Below are 23,166 nucleotides of genomic sequence, written 5' to 3'. Positions count from 1 at the left end.
CCGCTGCCAAGGATGACTGTTGTTAAATCATGACATTGTTTAGTTTGGCTCGCAGGTGCTGCTGGATTTATGTCAACACTTGAACCTGAATCCTTTATTTGTTTTGGAGATTTAAGAGCTCCGTAAAGTTTATTATGAGTCTCTGGTTATGTTATGCAAGGTTAGATTTTGATTCAGAGCAGTGGAGAGGGATGTTTTTAACGCTCGATGGCTCACAGATATACAGATACACATGGCTGATCATTTCAATCACTGTTTGGTATTTTTTATTTCTTTCGTTACAGCTGACAAGTATTAAACGTTTCCTCCGGGATTTCCTCATTCTTACCTGTTCATTATATCATTTATTTGTTCACATCAGGGACATACCGGGCATTGTTGTCAAACTCATAGTCTTAAAAAAGTCAGTTTGTCTTGACCTAGTACCACTAGTGTTACACTTATTTCTGGAATTCATGGTCAATAAACCTCATTAATATTAACTTATACCTACTTTCTGAGTTAAAAAAAAAAGCACAAATTATGAATTAGTTCGACTAACAATTAAAATCAGAGGATGTGGAGTGGGTCACAGACTGGTATGTCAAAGTGCATATCAGGGACATACCGGGCATTGTTGTCAAACTCATAGTCGTAAAAAAGTCATAGTTTGTCAGCAGGAGCCTGTCTCTCTCAGCCCCTGCCATTATACCACTTTGTCTGCTGTACACCTCACTGTCTTATAGACTATATTAGCCCTAATACACAATCTGGACTGTGGTCATATTCATAACATCTACATCTTATAACTTATTTCCTGTTATATATAGTTCTTAACATATATATATATATATATATATATATATATATATATATATATATATATATATATATATATATTCATAGTTAATAGTTAAAAATAACCTATTGCACTTCAATCCCTGCACTGTTCACTTTTGCACTCCCACCATTACACACAGTCTACCATATAGCACCTTTAACTCTTTGTCAGGGACCAAGCAGTAAGACAATTTGGAAAAACAGGAGTTTAACCTGTGTGGCTTAGGCCATCACACTCTTGAAAGTGATTTTTATAACTTTTTATAACTCTTAACATTTCTGTGAGTGATTTTTATGTATGTGAGATATGTGTGTGTCTAGGCCCTATGTGTGTGTTGTGTTAGGGTTGTCTAAGCTACTGGATGCCTAAAATGTCCCTCGGGATGAATAAAGTATCTATCTATCTATCTATCATATAGTATGTCATTATAAAAAGAGTCATATAGTCTACTGGACTTTTCTTGGACCGAGAAATTGTTTCCTCAGAATTTTTATGAATGAAATGTAATTTACAGGCCTAGTGGATGAATTAAGCTTGGTTGTATAAACTTGCATGTTGGGCAATTTGAGTAATTAGCATAATAATCTAATTAAGGGTAGAGCTGCAGGTGAATATCACCATGAATCTTCCCCAGTTGATTACTTACTTAAGCCAATTGTTTTTGCATTACTAAGTTTTCTAAAAAAAGATGTATTTTTAAATATGCAGATGACTCATTCTTGTATTAAATGTGAACATATTCACCTGCAGCGTCTACCTTTGATTAGCTTATTATGTTAATTACTCAAATTGCCCAACGCGCAAATTTTAGCAACCAAGCTTAAATCATCCACTACTAGGCCTAGAGATGATATTTCATTCATAAAAATTCAGAGGAAACAACATTTCTGTGTTTCATATGGGGCCATTTATAGATTTCCAGTAGCTTTTCCTTTTGGGATTTTAAGTAAAGTTTGATGCCAATACTGTTTTAAAGATTATTTTTTGGGCTTTTCTTTCATTAATGGATAGGACAGCTAGGTGAGAGAGGGGGAAGACATGCAGGAAATAATCATTGTCACAGGTCGGACTCAAGGAGGGGTAATTTGGATATAAAAACAAGATTTATATAACCTTTATTAAATAAAAAAAGGTGTCCAGAAAACCTAAAGAAAAAAACATCCAAAGTGTTCAGAATGAGAAATAACAGACAGCAGTTTGTACGTGAAAATAAAAGGAATTTATTTGTCTTGTTGTTGTTTTTTTGGTCTTTTTCTAAATTTTCTCCTTTTTCCTCAGTTGGTCCGAGCTGGAGCGTGTCTTACCTCAAAGCTTTCACAATCAACATATCGAAAACATCGCATGACGTAACAAAAAGGAATAAATAAGCATATGTACATTTTAAGCCGCCACACGATTGATGTTGAAGATCTCGTTGTTTTCGTCCCGCGGCGTCTTTTATTGTTTAGAAGCACTTGCGGTGGACGATGCTGGGACCGGCCTCGTCGTACTCCTGCTTGCTGATCCACATCTGCTGGAAGGTGGAGAGGGAGGCCAGGATGGAGCCGCCGATCCACACCGAGTATTTACGCTCCGGAGGGGCGATGATCTGCACGAGAGAAGGAAATCAGGTCGGTGGATTTTTTTTTTTTTAAATCGTCTCACAGCTAGGGCTGCACAATTCATCGCAACTTTATCGAAATCGCAATATGGACTATAGTGCAATATCCAAATCCACAGTAATCTTCCAAAGTGGTCTCACCACTGCATTGCACTCGCACGCTCAAATGCTCTGACTTCTCAGAACTACATAAACTGAAGGGCTGCCACCTCTTAGTCGATTAGTCAACTAATCGGTCGTTTTGGTCTTAGTCGACTAAGATTGCTTTAGTCGATAAGTCATTTTTTATGCTTATTCATGCTTAATTACTGATTTCCAAGAAACGTCTGAGCACATTTATGGTAAACACAAGATTTAAAGTGGTGCTTTTGCAGGATTAATTGTGGAGAAACTCAGTTTTACAGATGGTTAATTAACTACATTTATATTGTGCTTTTCTAGTCTTAACCACCTCTCAAAGCGCTCAGCTCTGTCAATTAAATCAACTAATCGATCAGTCGACAAAATCCTATAAGTGTTAGTCGACTAAGAATATCTTTAGTCGAGGACAGCCCTAATAAACAGCCACGCTATTGCATTTTATTTTCAGATTCAAAATGGCACATTACCAACACTTGCTGCACTTCTCCCAACACATTATTATTATTCCAGTTCCCTCATACAAAAACAAGTATGGTCAGAAATCCTTTTTCTATATTTACACCAAAATTTGGAATGACATCCCCCATCACATCAGACCACTACATCACATATTTTCTAAAGACATATAAACTGTTTCTTCTCGACAGTTACACTTGCACTCATTGATTGTTCATGTATTGTCCAAGTCTGTATTGTTTTTTTCAGTTGTCTGTATCCTTCTAGGCCACGCTAATGTCTTTCTACCAATGTTTTTGTCTTCATGTGCCAAAACTGTATTGTTGTTTTAGCTGTCTATATCTGTCTAGTCTATGCAGATGTCCTGTACAAATGTCTCTGTCCTTATGTGTTGTAAGTTGTGTCCAATTGTTTTATGTTTCTGCAGAACAGGAACCTGCTGGAAACCAGTTTTAAACTGAGTCAGGCCTGTTTTTATTGTAACTTATGGCGCTTTTCCGTTACATGGTACCTACTCGCCTCGCCTCGACTCGCCTTTTTTGGTTTTCCATTACAAAAAAAAGTACCTGGTACCTGCTAACAGGTACTTTTTTTAGTACCTGCTCAGTCGAGGTTCCAAGCGAGCTGAGGCGAGCCGAGAAGGTGACGTGAAACCCTGCAGGCTGCTGATTGGTCGGAAAGAAGCGTCACTGATCACTGCGTTGCTAGCGAGAGACGGCATTTTTAAATAGTTTAGCCAGCGGTGTTTTTTTGCTGCCGGAGGCTCCACGCAGAGCTTTCTCCGTAGCATACAAGTGACCTGATGTTTATACTGGTGCGCTGGTGGTGGTGTGTGCATGTGTGCATGTGTGATGTGTGTGTCGAGTCGCCGTATGTGTGTGTGTGGGGAGCTAGTGAGCGAGGGAGAAGTGAGAGAGTGACGACGATTATCTCCGCAGCGAGTAGCGACTCTAGAGTCATATATATGTGAGAGAAACAAAGCGAGTAGAGACTCTTGAGTCATATATGTGAGAGAAACAAAGCGAGTAGTGACTCTAGAGTCATATATATGTGAGAGAAACAAAGCGAGTAGTGACTCTAGAGTCATATATATGTGAGAGAAACAAAGCGAGTAGAGACTCTAGAGTCATATATATGTGAGAGAAACAAAGCGATTAGTGACTCTAGAGTCATATATATGTGAGAGAAACAAAGCGAGTAAAGACTTCTAGAGTCATATATATGTGAGAGAAACAAAGCGAGTAGTGACTCTAGAGTCATATATATGTGAGAGAAACAAAGCGAGTAAAGACTCTAGAGTCATACAGTGGGGGAAATAAGTATTTGACCCCTTGCTGATTTTGCAGGTTTGCCCACTTACAAAGAATGCAAAAATCTACAATTGTAATCATATGTACATTCTAACAGTGAAAGACAGAATCCCAAAGAAAATTCCAGAAAATCACATCATATGAATTTATTAAAATTGATAACCATCTGATGAGGAAAAACAAGTATTTGACCCCCTGGACAAACACCATGTTAATATTTTGTAGAAAAGCCATTATTGGCCAGCACAGATGTCAAACGGTTTTTATAGTTGGTGACAAAGTTTGTGCACATTTCGGCAGGGATGTTGGCCCACTCCTCCCTGCAGACAGCCTCCAAATCATTCAGGTTCCGAGGTTGTCGCCTGGCAACTCGAATTTTAAGCTCCCTCCAAAGATTTTCAGTCGGATTCAGGTCTGGAGACTGGCTAGGCCACTCCAGAACCTTGATGTGCTTCTTCTTCAGCCACTCTTTTGTTGCTTTGGCGGTGTGCTTAGGGTCGTTGTCGTGCTGAAACACCCATCCTCGACCCATCTTCAGCTCTCTCACTGAGGGAAGGAGATGTCGGTCCAGAATTCCACGATACATGGCCCCGTCCATCCTCCCCTCAATACGATGGAGTTGTCCCGTCCCCTTGGTTGAAAAGCACCCCCAAAGCATGATGTTGCCACCACCATGCTTGACGGTGGGGATGGTGTTCTTTGGGTTGTACTCGGTGTTCTTTGCCCTCCAAACACGACGAGTTGAGTTGAGGCCAAAAAGTTCTATTTTGGTCTCATCTGACCACATCACCTTCTTCCAGGCCTCTTCTGAGTCGTCCAGGTGGTGAATGGCGAACTTCATGCGCCTGTACATGTTTCTTCTTGAGCAGGGGGACCTTGCGTGCGCTGCAGGATTTCAATCCATGACGGCGTAGTGTGTTACCAACCGTTTTTTTGTAACTGTGGTCCCAGCTGCCTTCAGTTGATTCATCAGTTCCCCCCTTGTGGTTTTGGGATGATTCCTCACCGTTCGCATGATCAGGGACACCCCACGAGGCAAGATCTTGTGTGGAGGCCCAGACCGAGGGAGGTTGGCGGTGGTGTGGTGCTTCTTCCATTTCCTGATAACTGCACCGACAGTTGATCTTTTCTCTCCAAGTTGCTTTCCGATTCTCTTGTAGCCCATCCCAGCCTTGTGCAGATCAACAATCTTGTCCCTGATGTCCGTAGAAAGCTCTTTGGTCTTGCCCATGGTGGTGATGTTGGATGCTGGTTGTTTGGGTGTTGACAGGTGTCTTTTATACAGGTAACGACGTGAGGCAGGTGTATTTGATGTAGATAATTGGTTCGGATTGGGGCTGTGTTTTAAAGAAAAACTAACTGGCTCGTAGGAGCCAGAATACTTGCTGTTTGTCCAGGGGGTCAAATACTTGTTTTTCCTCATCAGATGGTTATCAATTTTAATAAATTCATATGATGTGATTTTCTGGAATTTTCTTTGGGATTCTGTCTTTCACTGTTAGAATGTACATATGATTAAAATTGTAGATTTTTGCATTCTTTGTAAGTGGGCAAACCTGCAAAATCAGCAAGGGGTCAAATACTTATTTCCCCCACTGTATATATGTGAGAGAAACAAAGCGAGTAGCGACTCTAGAGTCATATATATGTGAGAGAAACAAAGCGAGTAGAGACTCTAGAGTCATATATGTGAGAGAAACAAAGCGAGTAGCGACTCTAGAGTCATATATATGTGAGAGAAACAAAGCGAGCAGTGACTCTAGAGTCATATATATGTGAGAGAAACAAAGCGAGTAGCGACTCTAGAGTCATATATATGTGAGAGAAACAAAGCGAGTAGAGACTCTAGAGTCATATATATGTGAGAGAAACAAAGTTTAGTAGCTTACTCTAGAGTCATATATATGTGAGAGAAACAAAGCGAGAAGCGACTCTAGAGTCATATATATGTGAGAGAAACAAAGCGAGTAGAGACTCTAGAGTCATATATATGTGAGAGAAACAAAGCGAGTAGTGACTCTAGAGTCATATATATGTGAGAGAAACAAAGCGAGTAGAGACTCTAGAGTCATATATGTGAGAGAAACTAAGAGAGTAGCGACTCTAGAGTCATATATATGTGAGAGAAACAAAATGAGTAAAGACTCTAGAGTCATATATATGTGAGAGAAACAAAGCGAGTAGCGACTCTAGAGTCATATATATGTGAGAGAAACAAAGCGAGTAGCGACTCTAGAGTCATATATATATGTGAGAGAAACAAAGCGAGTAGAGACTCTAGAGTCATATATATGTGAGAGAAACAAAGCGAGTAGAGACTCTAGAGTCATATATATGTGAGAGAAACAAAGTAGTAGCTTACTCTAGAGTCATATATATGTGAGAGAAACAAAGCGAGTAGCGACTCTAGAGTCATATATATGTGAGAGAAACAAAGCGAGTAGCGACTCTAGAGTCATATATATGTGAGAGAAACAAAGCGAGTAGAGACTCTAGAGTCATATATATGTGAGAGAAACAAAGCGAGTAGAGACTCTAGAGTCATATATATGTGAGAGAAAAAGCGAGCAGTGACTCTAGAGTCATATATATGTGAGAGAAACAAAGCGAGTAGCGACTCTAGAGTCATATATATGTGAGAGAAACAAAGCGAGTAGAGACTCTAGAGTCATATATATGTGAGAGAAACAAAGCGAGTAGAGACTCTAGAGTCATATATATGTGAGAGAAACAAAGCGAGCAGTGACTCTAGAGTCATATATATGTGAGAGAAACAAAGCGAGTAGAGACTCTAGAGTCATATATATGTGAGAGAAACAAAGCGAGTAGAGACTCTAGAGTCATATATATGTGAGAGAAACAAAGCGAGCAGTGACTTTAGAGTCATATATATGTGAGAGAAACAAAGCGAGTAGAGACTCTAGAGTCATATATATGTGAGAGAAACAAAGCGAGCAGTGACTCTAGAGTCATATATATGTGAGAGAAACAAAGCGAGTAGAGACTCTAGAGTCATATATATGTGAGAGAAACAAAGCGAGTAGAGACTCTAGAGTCATATATATGTGAGAGAAACAAAGCGAGTAGCGACTCTAGAGTCATATATATGTGAGAGAAACAAAGCGAGTAGAGACTCTAGAGTCATATATATGTGAGAGAAACAAAGCGAGTAGTGACTCTAGAGTCATATATATGTGAGAGAAACAAAGCGAGTAGCGACTCTAGAGTCATATATATGTGAGAGAAACAAAGCGAGTAGAGACTCTAGAGTCATATATATGTGAGAGAAACAAAGCGAGTAGAGACTCTAGAGTCATATATATGTGAGAGAAACAAAGCGAGTAGTGACTCTAGAGTCATATATATGTGAGAGAAACAAAGCGAGTAGCGACTCTAGAGTCATATATATGTGAGAGAAACAAAGCGAGTAGAGACTCTAGAGTCATATATATATGTGAGAGAAACAAAGCGAGTAGAGACTCTAGAGTCATATATATATGTGACAGAAACAAAGCGAGCAGTGACTTTAGAGTCATATATATATGTGAGAGAAACAAAGCGAGTAGAGACTCTAGAGTCATATATATGTGAGAGAAACAAAGCGAGTAGAGACTCTAGAGTCATATACATATGTGAGAGAAACAAAGCGAGCAGTGACTCTAGAGTCATATATATGTGAGAGAAACAAAGCGAGTAGAGACTCTAGAGTCATATATGTGAGAGAAACAAAGCGAGTAGTGACTCTAGAGTCATGTATATGTGAGAGAAACAAAGCGAGTAGAGACTCTAGAGTCATATATATGTGAGAGAAACAAAGCGAGTAGAGACTCTAGAGTCATATATATGTGAGAGAAACAAAGCGAGTAAAGACTTCTAGAGTCATATATATATGTGACAGAAACAAAGCGAGTAGAGACTCTAGAGTCATATATATATGTGACAGAAACAAAGCGAGTAGTGACTCTAGAGTCATATATATATGTGAGAGAAACAAAGCGAGTAGAGACTCTAGAGTCATATATATGTGAGAGAAACAAAGCGAGTAGCGACTCTAGAGTCATATATATATGTGAGAGAAACAAAGCGAGTAGAGACTCTAGAGTCATATATATGTGAGAGAAACAAAGCGAGTAGAGACTCTAGAGTCATATATATGTGAGAGAAACAAAGCGAGCAGTGACTCTAGAGTCATATATATGTGAGAGAAACAAAGCGAGTAGAGACTCTAGAGTCATATATATGTGAGAGAAACAAAGCGAGTAGCGACTCTAGAGTCATATATATATGTGAGAGAAACAAAGCGAGTAGTGACTCTAGAGTCGTATATATGTGAGAGAAACAAAGTAGTAGCTTACTCTAGAGTCATATATATGTGAGAGAAACAAAGCGAGCAGTGACTCTAGAGTCATATATATGTGAGAGAAACAAAGCGAGTAGTGACTCTAGAGTCATATATATGTGAGAGAAAAACAAAGCGAGTAGTGACTCTAGAGTCATATATATGTGAGAGAAACAAAGCGAGTAGCGACTCTAGAGTCATATATATGTGAGAGAAACAAAGCGAGTAGAGACTCTAGAGTCATATATATGTGAGAGAAACAAAGCGAGTAGAGACTCTAGAGTCATATATATGTGAGAGAAACAAAGCGAGTAGTGACTCTAGAGTCATATATATGTGAGAGAAACAAAGCGAGTAGTGACTCTAGAGTCATATATATGTGAGAGAAACAAAGCGAGTAAAGACTTCTAGAGTCATATATATGTGAGAGAAACAAAGCGAGTAGTGACTCTAGAGTCATATATATGTGAGAGAAACAAAGCGAGTAGAGACTCTAGAGTCATATATATGTGAGAGAAACAAAGCGAGTAGAGACTCTAGAGTCATATATATGTGAGAGAAACAAAGCGAGTAGAGACTCTAGAGTCATATATATGTGAGAGAAACAAAGCGAGTAGAGACTCTAGAGTCATATATATGTGAGAGAAACAAAGCGAGTAGCGACTCTAGAGTCATATATATGTGAGAGAAACAAAGCGAGTAGTGACTCTAGAGTCATATATATGTGAGAGAAACAAAGCGAGTAGAGACTCTAGAGTCATATATGTGAGAGAAACAAAGCGAGTAGAGACTCTAGAGTCATATATATGTGAGAGAAACCAAGCGAGTAAAGACTCTAGAGTCATATATATGTGAGAGAAACAAAGCGAGTAGCGACTCTAGAGTCATATATATGTGAGAGAAACAAAGCGAGTAGCGACTCTAGAGTCATATATATGTGAGAGAAACAAAGCGAGTAGCGACTCTAGAGTCATATATATGTGAGAGAAACAAAGCGAGTAGTGACTCTAGAGTCATATATATGTGAGAGAAACAAAGCGAGTAGTGACTCTAGAGTCATATATATGTGACCACGGTGGGAAATCTGGAGCAGTAAACGTTAACTATCTCTTTGATATCATATTGTTTACGGAGACGGAGAACCAGGAAATGCGTCGGGGATATGTCAATGGGAAAAGCAAGCTACTAAGCCACGCCGACGGCAGTCGCTATGACGACCAGCCACGCTGAGGCGATACTAAAATCTGCAATGGAAAACGGACGCACAGCGAGTCGAGGCGAGTAGAGTCGAGCAGGTACCATGTAATGGAAAAACGCCATTAATGTTGCTTTTTAAACTTTTTCTGTATAATAATGTATATTATTATACAGTATGTCTGATACAGTATGTGTCAAACCGTTCTAAAATGAAGTATTGTGGAGCTGCAGAGATGTCCCGGCATACAACTCCTATCCTAGCCTAACGCTTTGCTGTGTGTCATCCCCCTCTCTCTCTCTCTCTCCCCTTTCCTTTCTATCCACCGTCACCATTGAATAAAGGGAAAAGCCCCCAAAAAATAATCTTTGTTTGGTACAGATCTTTGCAAAAATCAGAGAAGAGAAGAAACTAGAACAATATTCACATTTAAGAAGTCAGAATCAGAGAAGTATTACTTTATTTCCTCATAGAAAATTACTCTAATTGATTAATCGATTGTCAAAATAGTTGGCGATTAATTCAATAACTGACGATTAATCGATTAATCTTTGCAGCATTTCTTTTTCAATGCTGCCTTTTTTAAGTAATTGTTAATTTCTTACACTGCTCTGTGACTTTTATTCTTGTATTTCATGATTTCTGATTCTATTTTAGCGGGTTTTATTTGCCCTTTAACGGATGTTTGAAATTGTTTTTAACTGCTCTTTAATGTTTTATATAAAGAACTTTGAATGACCTTGTTGCTGGTTAAATAAAGCTGCCTTCACCTATCATATTCAGGTGTAATTTCCAGGCGTCCACATACTTCTGGCTGTATATTGTTTGAACAATATCTGACGCAGACAGTTCATTACCTTGATCTTCATGGTGCTGGGAGCCAGAGCCGTGATCTCCTTCTGCATGCGGTCAGCGATACCCGGGTACATGGTGGTGCCGCCGGACAGCACGTTGTTGGCGTACAGGTCCTTGCGGATGTCGATGTCACACTTCATGATGCTGTTGTACGCCGTCTCATGGATACCAGCGGACTCCATACCTGTCCAGGTGCACGGCAGAGACATTCAGGTTAGAAATGACCAGATTTCATAGGGCTGTCCTCGACTAAAGATATTCTTAGTCGACTAACACTTATATGATTTTGTCGACTAATCGATTAGTTGATTTAATCGACAGAGCTGTGCGCTTTGAGAGGTGGTTAAGACTAGAAAAGCACAATATAAATGTAGTTAATTAACCATCTGTAAAACTGAGTTTCTCCACAATTAATCCTGCAAAAGCACCACTTTAAATCTTGTGTTTACCATAAATGTGTTCAGAAGTTTCTTGGAAATGAGTAATTAAGCATGAATAAGCATAAAAAAATGACTAATCGACTAAAGAAATCTTAGTCGACTAAGACCAAAACGACCGATTAGTCGACTAATCGACTAAGAGGAGGCGGCACTAGAGAGGACATTCTTAATTCTCCCACCTGAGGTTGCTGAGACAAACCGTTCCTACTACGAGGGCTGTACAGTACGTTTTAGGCACAGACCGAATCGCTTCTAAAGCGGTGGTTCTCAAAGTGGGGTCCGGGGACCCCCAGGGTTCCTTGAAGGGGTTCCAAGGGGGTCCCCAACACACAGGGAATTATTTATTTTCACTATAATTTCATCCATAAGTAACACAATGACAGATCGTATGACTATTTTGCCTATTTTGCTCCTTCACTTTCTGTAATAAAAATTCTATCAGGTAGGGGGACCCTGGGACCAAGTCTTATCAGATGGGGGTCCGTGGTCCAAATTGTGTCAATTTAGGGGTCCTTGATGTGAAAAAGTTTGATAACCACAGCTCTAAGAATCGAAAAAATGCCTCGTCATTCAATTCCTAAGGAGTAAATCTCATCAGCGTCAGTGAGCCAATCCGCATGCAGCGCGCTTCTAACAATGCTTGTGATTGGCTGTCTAACGCCTACATGTCATAGAGACACGCAGGAAAAACTCTATGCTACACAGCCTCACGTAGTAGGAGCTGAAAAGTATATAAAAAGATTTGTGGCGTAATGCAATTTCTTTTTGTCAAGCAAAAACAGTATTGTTCAGGAACCGGTATGGAGGTCCTGGTATCGGTACCACTTTTACTTTTAAGTTTATTTGAATAGGGACAAGTATGTTACATAAGCTCATGTTACATACTACAACATTTTAGCCGAAGTTAATTCTCAATGTCCGTCCCTAATGGGCCTTTACATAAAATTCAACAATACATAGTTAAAATAAACATATTAAAAACAGTATAACACAATAACAACGAAGCCGATAGTCAGTGGTCACATGCTTGACCTCTGATTAAAAAGTCTTTAAGTTTGTGTTTGAAAAGGACCCAGTTTGACTCTCCTTTCAGTTCAGTGGGTAAACAATTCCAAGCTTTTGTGCCTTGTACAGAGAAAGCTGATTGTCCAACGTCATATATATGTGAGAGAAACAAAGCGAGTAGTGACTCTAGAGTCATATATATGTGAGAGAAACAAAGCGAGTAGAGACTCTAGAGTCATGTATATGTGAGAGAAACAAAGCGAGTAGCGACTCTAGAGTCATATATATGTGAGAGAAACAAAGCGAGTAGCGACTCTAGAGTCATATATATGTGAGAGAAACAAAGCGAGTAGCGACTCTAGAGTCATATATATGTGAGAGAAACAAAGCGAGTAGCGACTCTAGAGTCATATATATGTGAGAGAAACAAAGCGAGTAGCTACTCTAGAGTCATATATATGTGAGAGAAACAAAGCGAGTAGCGACTCTAGAGTCATATATATGTGAGAGAAACAAAGCGAGTAGCTTAACTCTAGAGTCATATATATGTGAGAGAAACAAAGCGAGTAGCTTACTCTAGAGTCATATATATGTGAGAGAAACAAAGTTTAGTAGCTTACTCTAGAGTCATATATATGCGAGAGAAACAAAGCGAGTAGCTTAATCTAGAGTCATATATATGTGAGAGAAACAAAGCGAGTAGTGACTCTAGAGTCATATATATGTGAGAGAAACAAAGCGAGTAGCTACTCTAGAGTCATATATATGTGAGAGAAACAAAGCGAGTAGCGACTCTAGAGTCATATATATGTGAGAGAAACAAAGCGAGTAGCGACTCTAGAGTCATATATATGTGAGAGAAACAAAGCGAGTAGCGACTCTAGAGTCATATATATGTGAGAGAAACAAAGCGAGTAGCGACTCTAGAGTCATATATATGTGAGAGAAACAAAGCGAGTAGCGACTCTAGAGTCATATATATGTGAGGGAAACAAAGCGAGTAGAGACTCTAGAGTCATATATATGTGACCACGGTGGGAAATCTGGAGCAGTAAACGTTAACTATCTCTTTGATATCATGTTGTTTACGGAGACGGAGAACCAGGAAATGCGTCGGGGATATGCGGGGATATGTCAATGGGAAAAGCAAGCTACTAACCCACGCCCACGGCAGTCGCTATGACGACCAGCCACGCTGAGGCGATACTAAAATCTGCAATGGAAAACGGACGCACAGCGAGTCGAGGCGAGTAGAGTCGAGCAGGTACCATGTAATGGAAAAACGCCATTAATGTTGCTTTTTAAACTTTTTCTGTATAATAATGTATATTATTATACAGTATGTCTGATACAGTATGTGTCAAACCGTTCTAAAATTAAGTATTGTGGAGCTGCAGAGACGTCCCGGCATACAACTCCTATCCTACCCTAACCCTTTGCTGTGTGTCATCCCCCTCTCTCTCTCTCTCTCCCCTTTCCTTTCTATCCACCGTCACCATTGAATAAAGGGAAAAGCCCCCAAAAAATAATCTTTGTTTGGTACTACATTTCGGGATCTGGCAGTTCCCGTTCTGAGCTCCTCTAGTCCGTGAACCCACAGCCCTGAGAGCAACTATGCGCTCACTCAAGACCTGTGGCGCTTGCTGATTTAAACATTTATGCATCAGCTTCAACAAAGGAAATTTAATGAAATTTGCTGAAAAGTGCAGATGCAGTAACGTATATGCGAGAAGATCATGGCATGCATGAAAGTGTGAGCAGCATGAAACGGTAGGTAGTCCCTGATCAATCTGAATGTGTAAAGATTAGCTTTGGCTACTCAACATATTTTTTTATACGATACCCTCTGCCCTATATACTACACACCGATGAAGGAGGGCTGGAACAGGGTCTCGGGGCAGCGGAAACGCTCGTTGCCGATGGTGATGACCTGACCGTCGGGCAGCTCGTAGCTCTTCTCCAGGGAGGAGGAGGAGGCGGCCGTGGCCATCTCGTTCTCAAAGTCCAGAGCCACGTAGCAGAGCTTCTCCTTGATGTCGCGCACGATCTCACGCTCAGCTGGAAACGGAGAGAAAACATCAGACTTTTGTGCTCCCAAAAAGACAACACCACAATAAAAAGAAACAAAATCAGAAACTAGTTAAAAAGCTCAAAGTAGGAGGGTTTTACATGTTCAAAGACGGGGTAATGATATCAAGACTTTGCATCAAACCAGGGCTGCAACTAACGAGCATTTTAATTGTTGATTAATCAGTCCATTACTTTCTCGATTTATGGATTAGCTGTTTGGTTTATAAAATGTCAGAAAATGGTGAAAAATGTGGATTAGTGTTTCCCAAAAAGCCTCAATCCTCAAATGTCTTGTTATGTCCACAACTCAAAGATATTCAGTTTACTGTCACAGAGGAGAGAAGACACAAGAACAATATTCACATTTAACACGCTAGAATCAGAGAAAATGACAGTTGAAAATTAATTTAACCCTCCTGTTGTCCTCGGCTCAAATTTGACCCATTTTCAAAAAGTTTCTATATCAGAAATTTGGGTTTCTTTTAACCAAATTGTCAAAAAAGAAAAAATAACGTGGATGTGTGGATGGTTCCATACAACGCTCTTCACAAGTAAAAAACATGATCAGTTCACTACTTGCATTGAATCTGGGTGTTTTATTCAATTTGATAGCAAAAACTAAATGATAAAAAAATGTTGAACATCAAACATTTCGGGAAAAAGCTTTTATAAAGTAGATCAGAGGTGTCAAACTCAATTTCACTACGGGCCACACTGGAAACTAAGAATGACATCGAGGGCCGGACTTGTTTAGTTTATTCACATGCTTTTAATTCATCGAAAAAGTCAAGGATCTTTTACTGGATTATTGTGTGTCTCATATAGTGTTCTCACTTACAGTTTGGTCCACAAAAAGCCCCCCAAAAAAGTAACTTAGCCATCAAAGAAAAAAGTGACTGGAAAAAAAAAACAGCCAGAAAAGGCCCCAAAAACATCAGAAAGTGGCAAAAATATCAGAAAAAAAGGCACCAAAAGCTTCTGCAAAAGAGACAAAAACTTCAGACAAAGCTACAAAAACTAGGCAGGCCAAAATGTATCGTGAACCTAAATTGATATGCGGGCCGCATCAACATCTGCAAGGGGCCAGATTTGGCCCGCGTGCCTTGAGTTTGACACGTGTTAAGTAGATGAAAAACAACAAAAAAGCGCCGAAAATAAATCTACAAAAACATCGGAAAAAGCGACAAAAACGTGGAAGAAAAAAAATAACAAAATGTCTGGAAAAAACGACAAAAAAGTGTCAAAAAATACGACTAAAACGGTTAAATTTTTTATTTTGACCTAGAAAAACTAAAAGTAGCATAGTTGAGGGAAACAAGGGTTAATAGTTGACAACTAACCGATTATTTCGATTGATCTTTGCAGCTCTACGTCAAACTGAATACATTTCCATTTCTGAGCCCTTTTCAGGACACGTACAATAAAAAGCTGCATTATATTTATATTAAAGAGTTCATGTCTACAGCTAACGTGCTTCTAAATGTTAGGATTTTAAAACTGGCGCATGGTGTGAAGCGTTTACCGGTTGTGACGAAGGAGTAGCCGCGCTCGGTCAGGATCTTCATCAGGTAGTCGGTCAGATCGCGACCAGCCAGGTCCAGACGCATGATGGCGTGAGGCAGGGCGTAGCCCTCGTAGATGGGAACGTTGTGGGTCACGCCATCGCCAGAGTCCAGCACAATACCTGAGAGCACAAACACAAGAGACACAAGAGCTAAATCCACGTTCAACAGACAGGAAGAGATTTTTGGATCCCGTCTGTGATGAGAAGGTCTATATAAAAGAGACTTCAGATAAAGTATTAGGGGACCACTAAGGCCTATATAAAAGAGACTTCAGATACAGTATTAGGGGACCACTAAGGTCTATATAAAAGAGACTTCAGATAAAGTATTAGGGGACCACTAAGGCCTATATAAAAGAGACTTCAGATACAGTATTAGGGGGACCACTAAGGTCTATATAAAAGAGACTTCAGATACAGTATTAGGGGACCACTAAGGTCTATATAAAAGAGACTTCAGATAAAGTATTAGGGGACCACTAAGGTCTATATAAAAGAGACTTCAGATACAGTATTAGGGGACCACTAAGGTCTATATAAAAGAGACTTCAGATAAAGTATTAGGGGACCACTAAGGTCTATATAAAAGAGACTTCAGATAAAGTATTAGGGGACCACTAAGGTCTATATAAAAGAGACTTCAGATACAGTATTAGGGGACCACTAAGGCCTATATAAAAGAGACTTCAGATAAAGTATTAGGGGACCACTAAGGTCTATATAAAAGAGACTTCAGATACAGTATTAGAGGACCACTAAGGTCTATATAAAAGAGACTTCAGATAAAGTATTAGGGGACCCCTAAGGTCTATATAAAAGAGACTTCAGATATAGTATTAGAGGACCACTAAGGTCTATATAAAAGAGACTTCAGATACAGTATTAGGGGACCACTAAGGTCTATATAAAAGAGACTTCAGATACAGTATTAGGGGACCACTAAGGTCTATATAAAAGAGACTTCAGATACAGTATTAGGGGACCACTAAGGTCTATATAAAAGAGACTTCAGATACAGTATTAGGGGACCATTAAGGTCTATATAAAAGAGACTTCAGATACAGTATTAGAGGACCACTAAGGTCTATATAAAAGAGACTTCAGATACAGTATTAGGGGACCATTAAGGTCTATATAAAAGCATCCAAAGAGCACCATGTCATGGGACCTTTAAAGGTAAAGGTAAAGGTACTTTATTTGTCACATACACGTACATGTAGCGAAATTCATTCTCTGCATTTAACCCATCCCTCAAGGGAGCAGTGGGCAGCCAATGACAGCGCCCGGGGACCAACTCCAGATCTGAGCCAGTGCCTAGATCAAGGGCACTGACTGGAGAACCTAGTACATGTTTTTGATGGTGGGGGAAACCGGAGCATCCGGAGGAAACCCACGCAAACATGGGGAGAACATGCAAGCTCCACACAGAAAGGCCCCGGAACGACCTGGATTCGAACACAGAACCTTCTTGCTGTGAGGCCACAGTGCTAACCATTGGGCCACCATGCTGAGGTTCAGTTGGTAACTTTTTTAAAAGGTAACTTTGTGTCATATTTGCTCAAACCGTCACTATATCCTGATAGTAGCACATGGACACAGATAATCTGTGAATATCCTGTTCCTCTGCCTCCTCCTAGTGCTCCTAATGGCATTTGAGAGTTTCCACCACGCCCGAAGGAAAAACAGCCAATCAGAGCCAAGCAGTGTCAATCACTGCCTGTGAACTCCGTTCAAACTGTCAAACTAGGCAGCACTGATCAAATAAGAAATCGAGATTGTGTTACTGCATTGCATATTTCTCACCTCAAATGTTTTCAGAAAGGAATCAGAAATTTCAGTGTACCGTTTAGCTGTAAAATGAGATTGTCTGCCGCGGCCGGTGTTCGGTGCTTGATTTTGGATAGTTTTCAACGTGCCATAGGAATGCTAGGAGGAGCCAGAAGAATGTGATTTTTACTTACAAATTATCTGTCTCATGTACTACTGTCAAGATATAGTGACAAGTTTGAGCAAATATAACAAAACATTACCTTTTTATAAAAGTGAACTACTGAAAATTTTACTTACTCAAAAGAAAATGTAATTATAATGTGTTTAAAAGGGATACACCACCGTTTTGTTGAAATAGGGCTTATCCCGGTCTCCCCTAGCTGTAGATAGGTGGGGTCTCCTCTAGCTGTAGATAGGTGGGGTCTCTCCTAGCTGTAGATAGGTGGGGTCTCTCCTAGCTGTAGATAGGTGGGGTCTCCTCTAGCTGTAGATAGGTGGGGTCTCCCCTAACTGTAGATAGGTGGGCCAACGCATTTTTTGTGCATGCATTGTTTCAGTCCGGTGCAACACCGGCAGCGCCGCCGCTAGTTAGCTTAGCGTAGTGAATGGATTCCTATGTTGCCGGTTAGCATGTTGTGAGTAAAAGTGAGCCAACAAAAGACAAAAAAAACAACCTAATTACTTTCACTGAGACAAACATAATGCGTTGGCCCACCTACCTACAGCCAGGGGAGACCTTGATAAGAACTTTTTCAACAAAACGGTGGAGTACTCCTTTAACTGACCCCACGCAGAGTGACACAAGGTACACTACTTGCTTTTTGGAAACATTGGAACAAATGTCTGTGTAAAAAAGGCCATAGTAACACTTGCTCTCCCTCCTGAGATGATCGACCAATCAGTGACGAGAGTCATCGCTTTGATCTTCTGCCAATCACTTGCGCTCAGGCAGGACCGCAGCAGTTTCCAGTTTTCGGACTTGTTGAAGTGATGTGTGTAGCCCAGAACGTAAGTTTAAACTAACCCGTAGCTTGCTAAACGGTCATGGGTTTTTACTACCTCATTATCTGTGTAAATGTTACAACTACGTTTATTTAGTAGGGGGTGGGGGGAAAAAATCAATACAGCATAGTATCGCGATATTTTTCGTGGCAATACTGTATCGATACACAGACGCCAAGTATCGATTTTTTTTATGATATATGTGTTGGTCAGTTTGTCTGCTTGACAATCACATTTTGCACCAATAAAATTGAAGTGTGATGAACAAACAGAGAAATGTATCTTTTTTAGATAAAAACAGATGTTGACAAAATTTCTCCTTTCGGGACATCATTTGAAATTGGGAAAAATCTGAAGTTGGAAAAAAAGGTAATAAATTGCAATATATCGCAGAATATTGCAATATATTTAAAATCGCAATAATATCGTATCGTGAGGCCTCTGGTGATTCCCACCCCTATTATTTAGCCAGTTTTTCAGTAGTTTTTACAGTCTGTATGTGTTTTTAATCTCTTTGATTTCATGAACTTCAATTTGTAGAACTTTTCTTGTCTTGTCTGTGTTGTTGTTGTTGTTGTTGTTGTTGTTGTCGTCGTTTTGTGTGTCTCAAATAAAAGCTGAATGGACTCACCGGTGGTGCGACCGGAGGCGTAGAGCGACAGCACGGCCTGGATGGCCACGTACATGGCGGGGACGTTGAAGGTCTCGAACATGATCTGGGTCATCTTCTCCCGGTTGGCTTTGGGGTTGAGCGGCGCCTCCGTCAGCAGGGTGGGGTGCTCCTCGGGCGCCACGCGCAGCTCGTTGTAGAAGGTGTGGTGCCAGATCTTCTCCATGTCGTCCCAGTTGGTGATGATGCCGTGCTCGATGGGGTACTTCAGGGTCAGGATGCCCCTCTTGCTCTGGGCCTCGTCGCCCACGTACGAGTCCTTCTGACCCATACCGACCATCACGCCCTGAGGGAGTGGAGGAAACACAGGTATTTGTATTGTATTTGTGTACCTGGTACCTGATGGAGGGGAACACCTCGAGGCATGTTCACTCTCCATCGTGTACGTTTTTATTGCCTAAAACGCTGGTATCGGTATCGGGAAGTACTGGAGTTTATGTACCGATCCGATACCACGTAATAAAGCCCTAAAGAAAATCTACGTTAAAGTAGTTTATTTATGTTCTTTTAACATTATAACTGACTGTCAATCTTAGATGAGTTTAACCTGAGCCAGACCGACAACAAAGATCCCAGCTGCACCCATACATACATCCCTGTATGCTAAACAACTACAGTGGCTAGCTATGGCTATCAAAGAAGATAGTCTACACCCTCTGAATAGGGAACTCCAGTATCTTCCCTATGAACGGAGGCTAAAAGTTCTTGGTTACAGAACTACAAGATTTAAAAACAGTTTTGTACCAGCGGCAATCACTCTGTTAAACAAACGGTAAAATTATTTGCACAAAACGCAAAAGCACTTTGGTCATGTACTGTTTTCTATTCCTCGTTTTTTCTATGTTTTAATGTTTTGTGTGTTGTATGTTATGTTGTGGTCTACACAGTTTTAATGATGTCCTGCCTCTTAAGACTGTAAAACTAGTTTACCTACGGGTAATAATAAAGTAACCTAACCTAACCTAAGATAGAAATCATATCCCATCCATACAGAGATAGTAGTATACAGCTGTTATACATCATATCACATCTATACAGGGATAGTAGTATACAGCTGTTATATATCATATCACATCTATACAGAGATAGTAGTATACAGCTGTTATACATCATATCACATCCATACAGAGATAGTAGTATACAGCTGTTATACATCATATCACATCTATACAGAGATAGTAGTATACAGCTGTTATACATCATATCACATCTATACAGGGATAGTAGTATACAGCTGTTATACATCATATCACATCCATACAGGGATAGTAGTATACAGCTGTTATACATCATATCACATCCATACAGAGATAGTAGTATACAGCTGTTATACATCATATCACATCTATACAGGGATAGTAGTATACAGCTGTTATACATCATATCACATCCATACAGGGATAGTATACAGCTGTTAAAACATAATAAAATATATGACACACATCATATATCCATACAGGGATAGTATACAGCTGTTAAAACATAATAAAATATATGACACACTGGTATCGGATCGGTACTCTGTATTGGCCGATATGCAAGTTCAGGTATCGGAATCGGGAAGCAAAAAATGGTATCGGACCATCTCTAGTTTAAATGGATGCTCTTGTGTACCTGGTGACGGGGCCGTCCCACGATGGAGGGGAACACGGCCCTGGGGGCGTCGTCTCCGGCGAAGCCAGCCTTCACCAGGCCGGAGCCGTTGTCACAGACGAGGGCGGTGGTCTCATCGTCGTCACACATGTCTGCGGCTTCTGGAGGAGAAAGACAAAAAAGGGGGAAAGGCAGGGGAGGGGTGGTGAGTTTCTGTACAGCAGATACACTGAACATTCACCTGTACTACACATTTGACTGAGTTGTACCTAATGGGCTGGGTGAAAATAACTGATTCTCCAATTAAAAATTGTTGGATTGGAAGCAGAGACTTTTGTTCATATCAAAATGCAGCTCTAGGCTACACTTAATCATCTATTTGTTTGGTGATTGTATTATTTCTGACCACAATCTATTTTTACTGCTGCTAACCAACGCTTCAAAATAACCTCTTTTTGATCGATTAATTTGCTTTGGCTGCTCATCACATTAACTTACACCCACAGACAGGGACCTTTCTGTTGATTTAGGAAAATATACAGTTAGGTATTTCCCTGTTTCTTTGATTTTTTCTTTTTCTTTCAACACTCCTTCTGTTCTATTTAAACTGTGTGAATAATAAAACGGATAATGACTATAACTTCTTAATCCTACACTCTCTCGGCCCGGCAGTGCCTGGGTCCTGTTTATCATTAAATCAGAGCTGTATAAAGTTTACACAGCCTGTAATGTAGTATAGTTATTATACAACAAACAGAAACACCGTAAACCATCATTAAGTGTAATGATGCCTTCAAGATGCTCCACATAAACTCCGACATCTGAACTCTGTCAGGAATACAGTATATAAACACAAAAAAAAAAGCTCGGTGTAGTTAGTAGGCTACTGTTTAACAACGTTTGTCGATCTGGTTCCCTTCCTAGGATGCTTTCCATTATGTTTTTCTCATTTTTTTTTAATCTTTACAATTATTGTTCTTTTTATTTGACCTCAATACTGACCGTTAGTCTGTAGGCTACCTCCCATTTACATTTTGTTAAGATTAATGGAAAAGGTAACATGTTTTGATGGATAAAAGGCGTTGGGGAAAAAAGATTTTGTAAATTAATACCTTACTGCTTTTTTTTCTTTTTAATTGAATTTTGGCAATTTAGATAATAATTAAGAAATCACAATATGTACTGTAATCGCTGACAAAGCTTACACTGTTTAACAATACATTTCAGTGATACAGAAAATCCTTATTTGCCCAGTTTTATGTGGCATTAATAGGTCAAAAGTTAGACTTTCCGACAGCGCCTGAACGTAGCAGGTCTGGCTCCCTGGCAGGAAGTTTCCCTGTCACAACAAAAAATGTCTAACCGTTGAAGGTGAACAGAAGCCGGCAGCGGTTCACTGCCAGCTCCCATCAGTTAAACACTCAGTCCGGATTATTCTCCATCTGTTTCACCCGCTTACGTTTACAAAAACACAGACTCCATCACCCTCAACAGCTAATTTCACCTCTCTCCCCCTCTCCACCCGTCCCGCTTCTCGCTTCTCCAAGCCGCTTACCTCTGCTTGTCTCCGGCTGTCAGTGAGGGATCTTTAACCGCTGCTGGTTCCAGATAGAGGTGTGACGGGCAGCGCCCCCGGGGTCCTTATATACTCTATCTACTCCATACCACGCGGAGACGGTTTTTTTCCTCCCCAGACAGCCGTTAGGAATGTCCGAGTATTCGACAGGAATTCAACCGATCCTCGTCGTCCATATTTGGTCGCGCGGTTGGGGAGGGCGGCCGGCCCGCACGCAGGCAGGCAGGCGAGCACACAGGGGCTCGCGCGCCGGGAGGGCCATATATGGAGAGGAAGCCCCCGCGAGTTGGCCGCGGAGCGCTCGAGCCCGTGTATGGAGCGAGACCAGACCGATCGTTTTACTGGCGCTTGCGGAGTAGCCTACTACTACTACCAACACACACACACACACACACACACACACACACACACACACACACACACACACACACACACACACACACACACACACACACACACACACACACACACACACACACACGAAAATACACATGTCCATTCAAAACTTTAAAGCCGAAGTCTGAGATAAAAAAAATCTGACTTTTGTATTAGTTAGTGTTTTTTGTGTTTTTAGTAGACAAAACATTTTTTGTTCAGTTTATTGGTTATTGAGAAGGAAGGGCGTGCACACACACACACACACACACGCACACACGCACACACACGCACGCACACACAGCCTACACACACTTAATCCATGACATTTAGTATTTCTTTTGTAGTCCATCTTGTAAAGATGGCAAACTGTAATCACTGTAAA

At 40.4% G+C, this 23,166-nt stretch overlaps 1 protein-coding gene across 1 annotated transcript; it reads right to left on the bottom strand.

Annotated features, from left to right (window-relative positions):
- Positions 1-2,024: 2,024 nt before the first annotated feature.
- Positions 2,025-22,606, bottom strand: acta1a (actin alpha 1, skeletal muscle a). The gene is made up of 7 exons (XM_028568458.1): positions 22,386-22,606; positions 20,852-20,991; positions 19,199-19,523; positions 15,754-15,915; positions 14,028-14,219; positions 10,719-10,900; positions 2,025-2,408 (listed from the first exon to the last, which is right to left on the bottom strand). Exons 2-7 carry the CDS (start codon positions 20,978-20,980, stop codon positions 2,265-2,267), a joined length of 1,134 nt encoding a protein of 377 aa, XP_028424259.1. The 5' UTR covers positions 20,981-20,991; positions 22,386-22,606; the 3' UTR covers positions 2,025-2,264.
- Positions 22,607-23,166: the final 560 nt, after the last annotated feature.

Source organism: Perca flavescens, chromosome 2 (assembly GCF_004354835.1).
Source record: "Perca flavescens isolate YP-PL-M2 chromosome 2, PFLA_1.0, whole genome shotgun sequence".
NCBI classification, from domain to species: domain Eukaryota; kingdom Metazoa; phylum Chordata; class Actinopteri; order Perciformes; family Percidae; genus Perca; species Perca flavescens.
Note: the sequence above shows the minus strand (reverse complement) of the source record. Positions and strands in the feature narration are given on the sequence as shown.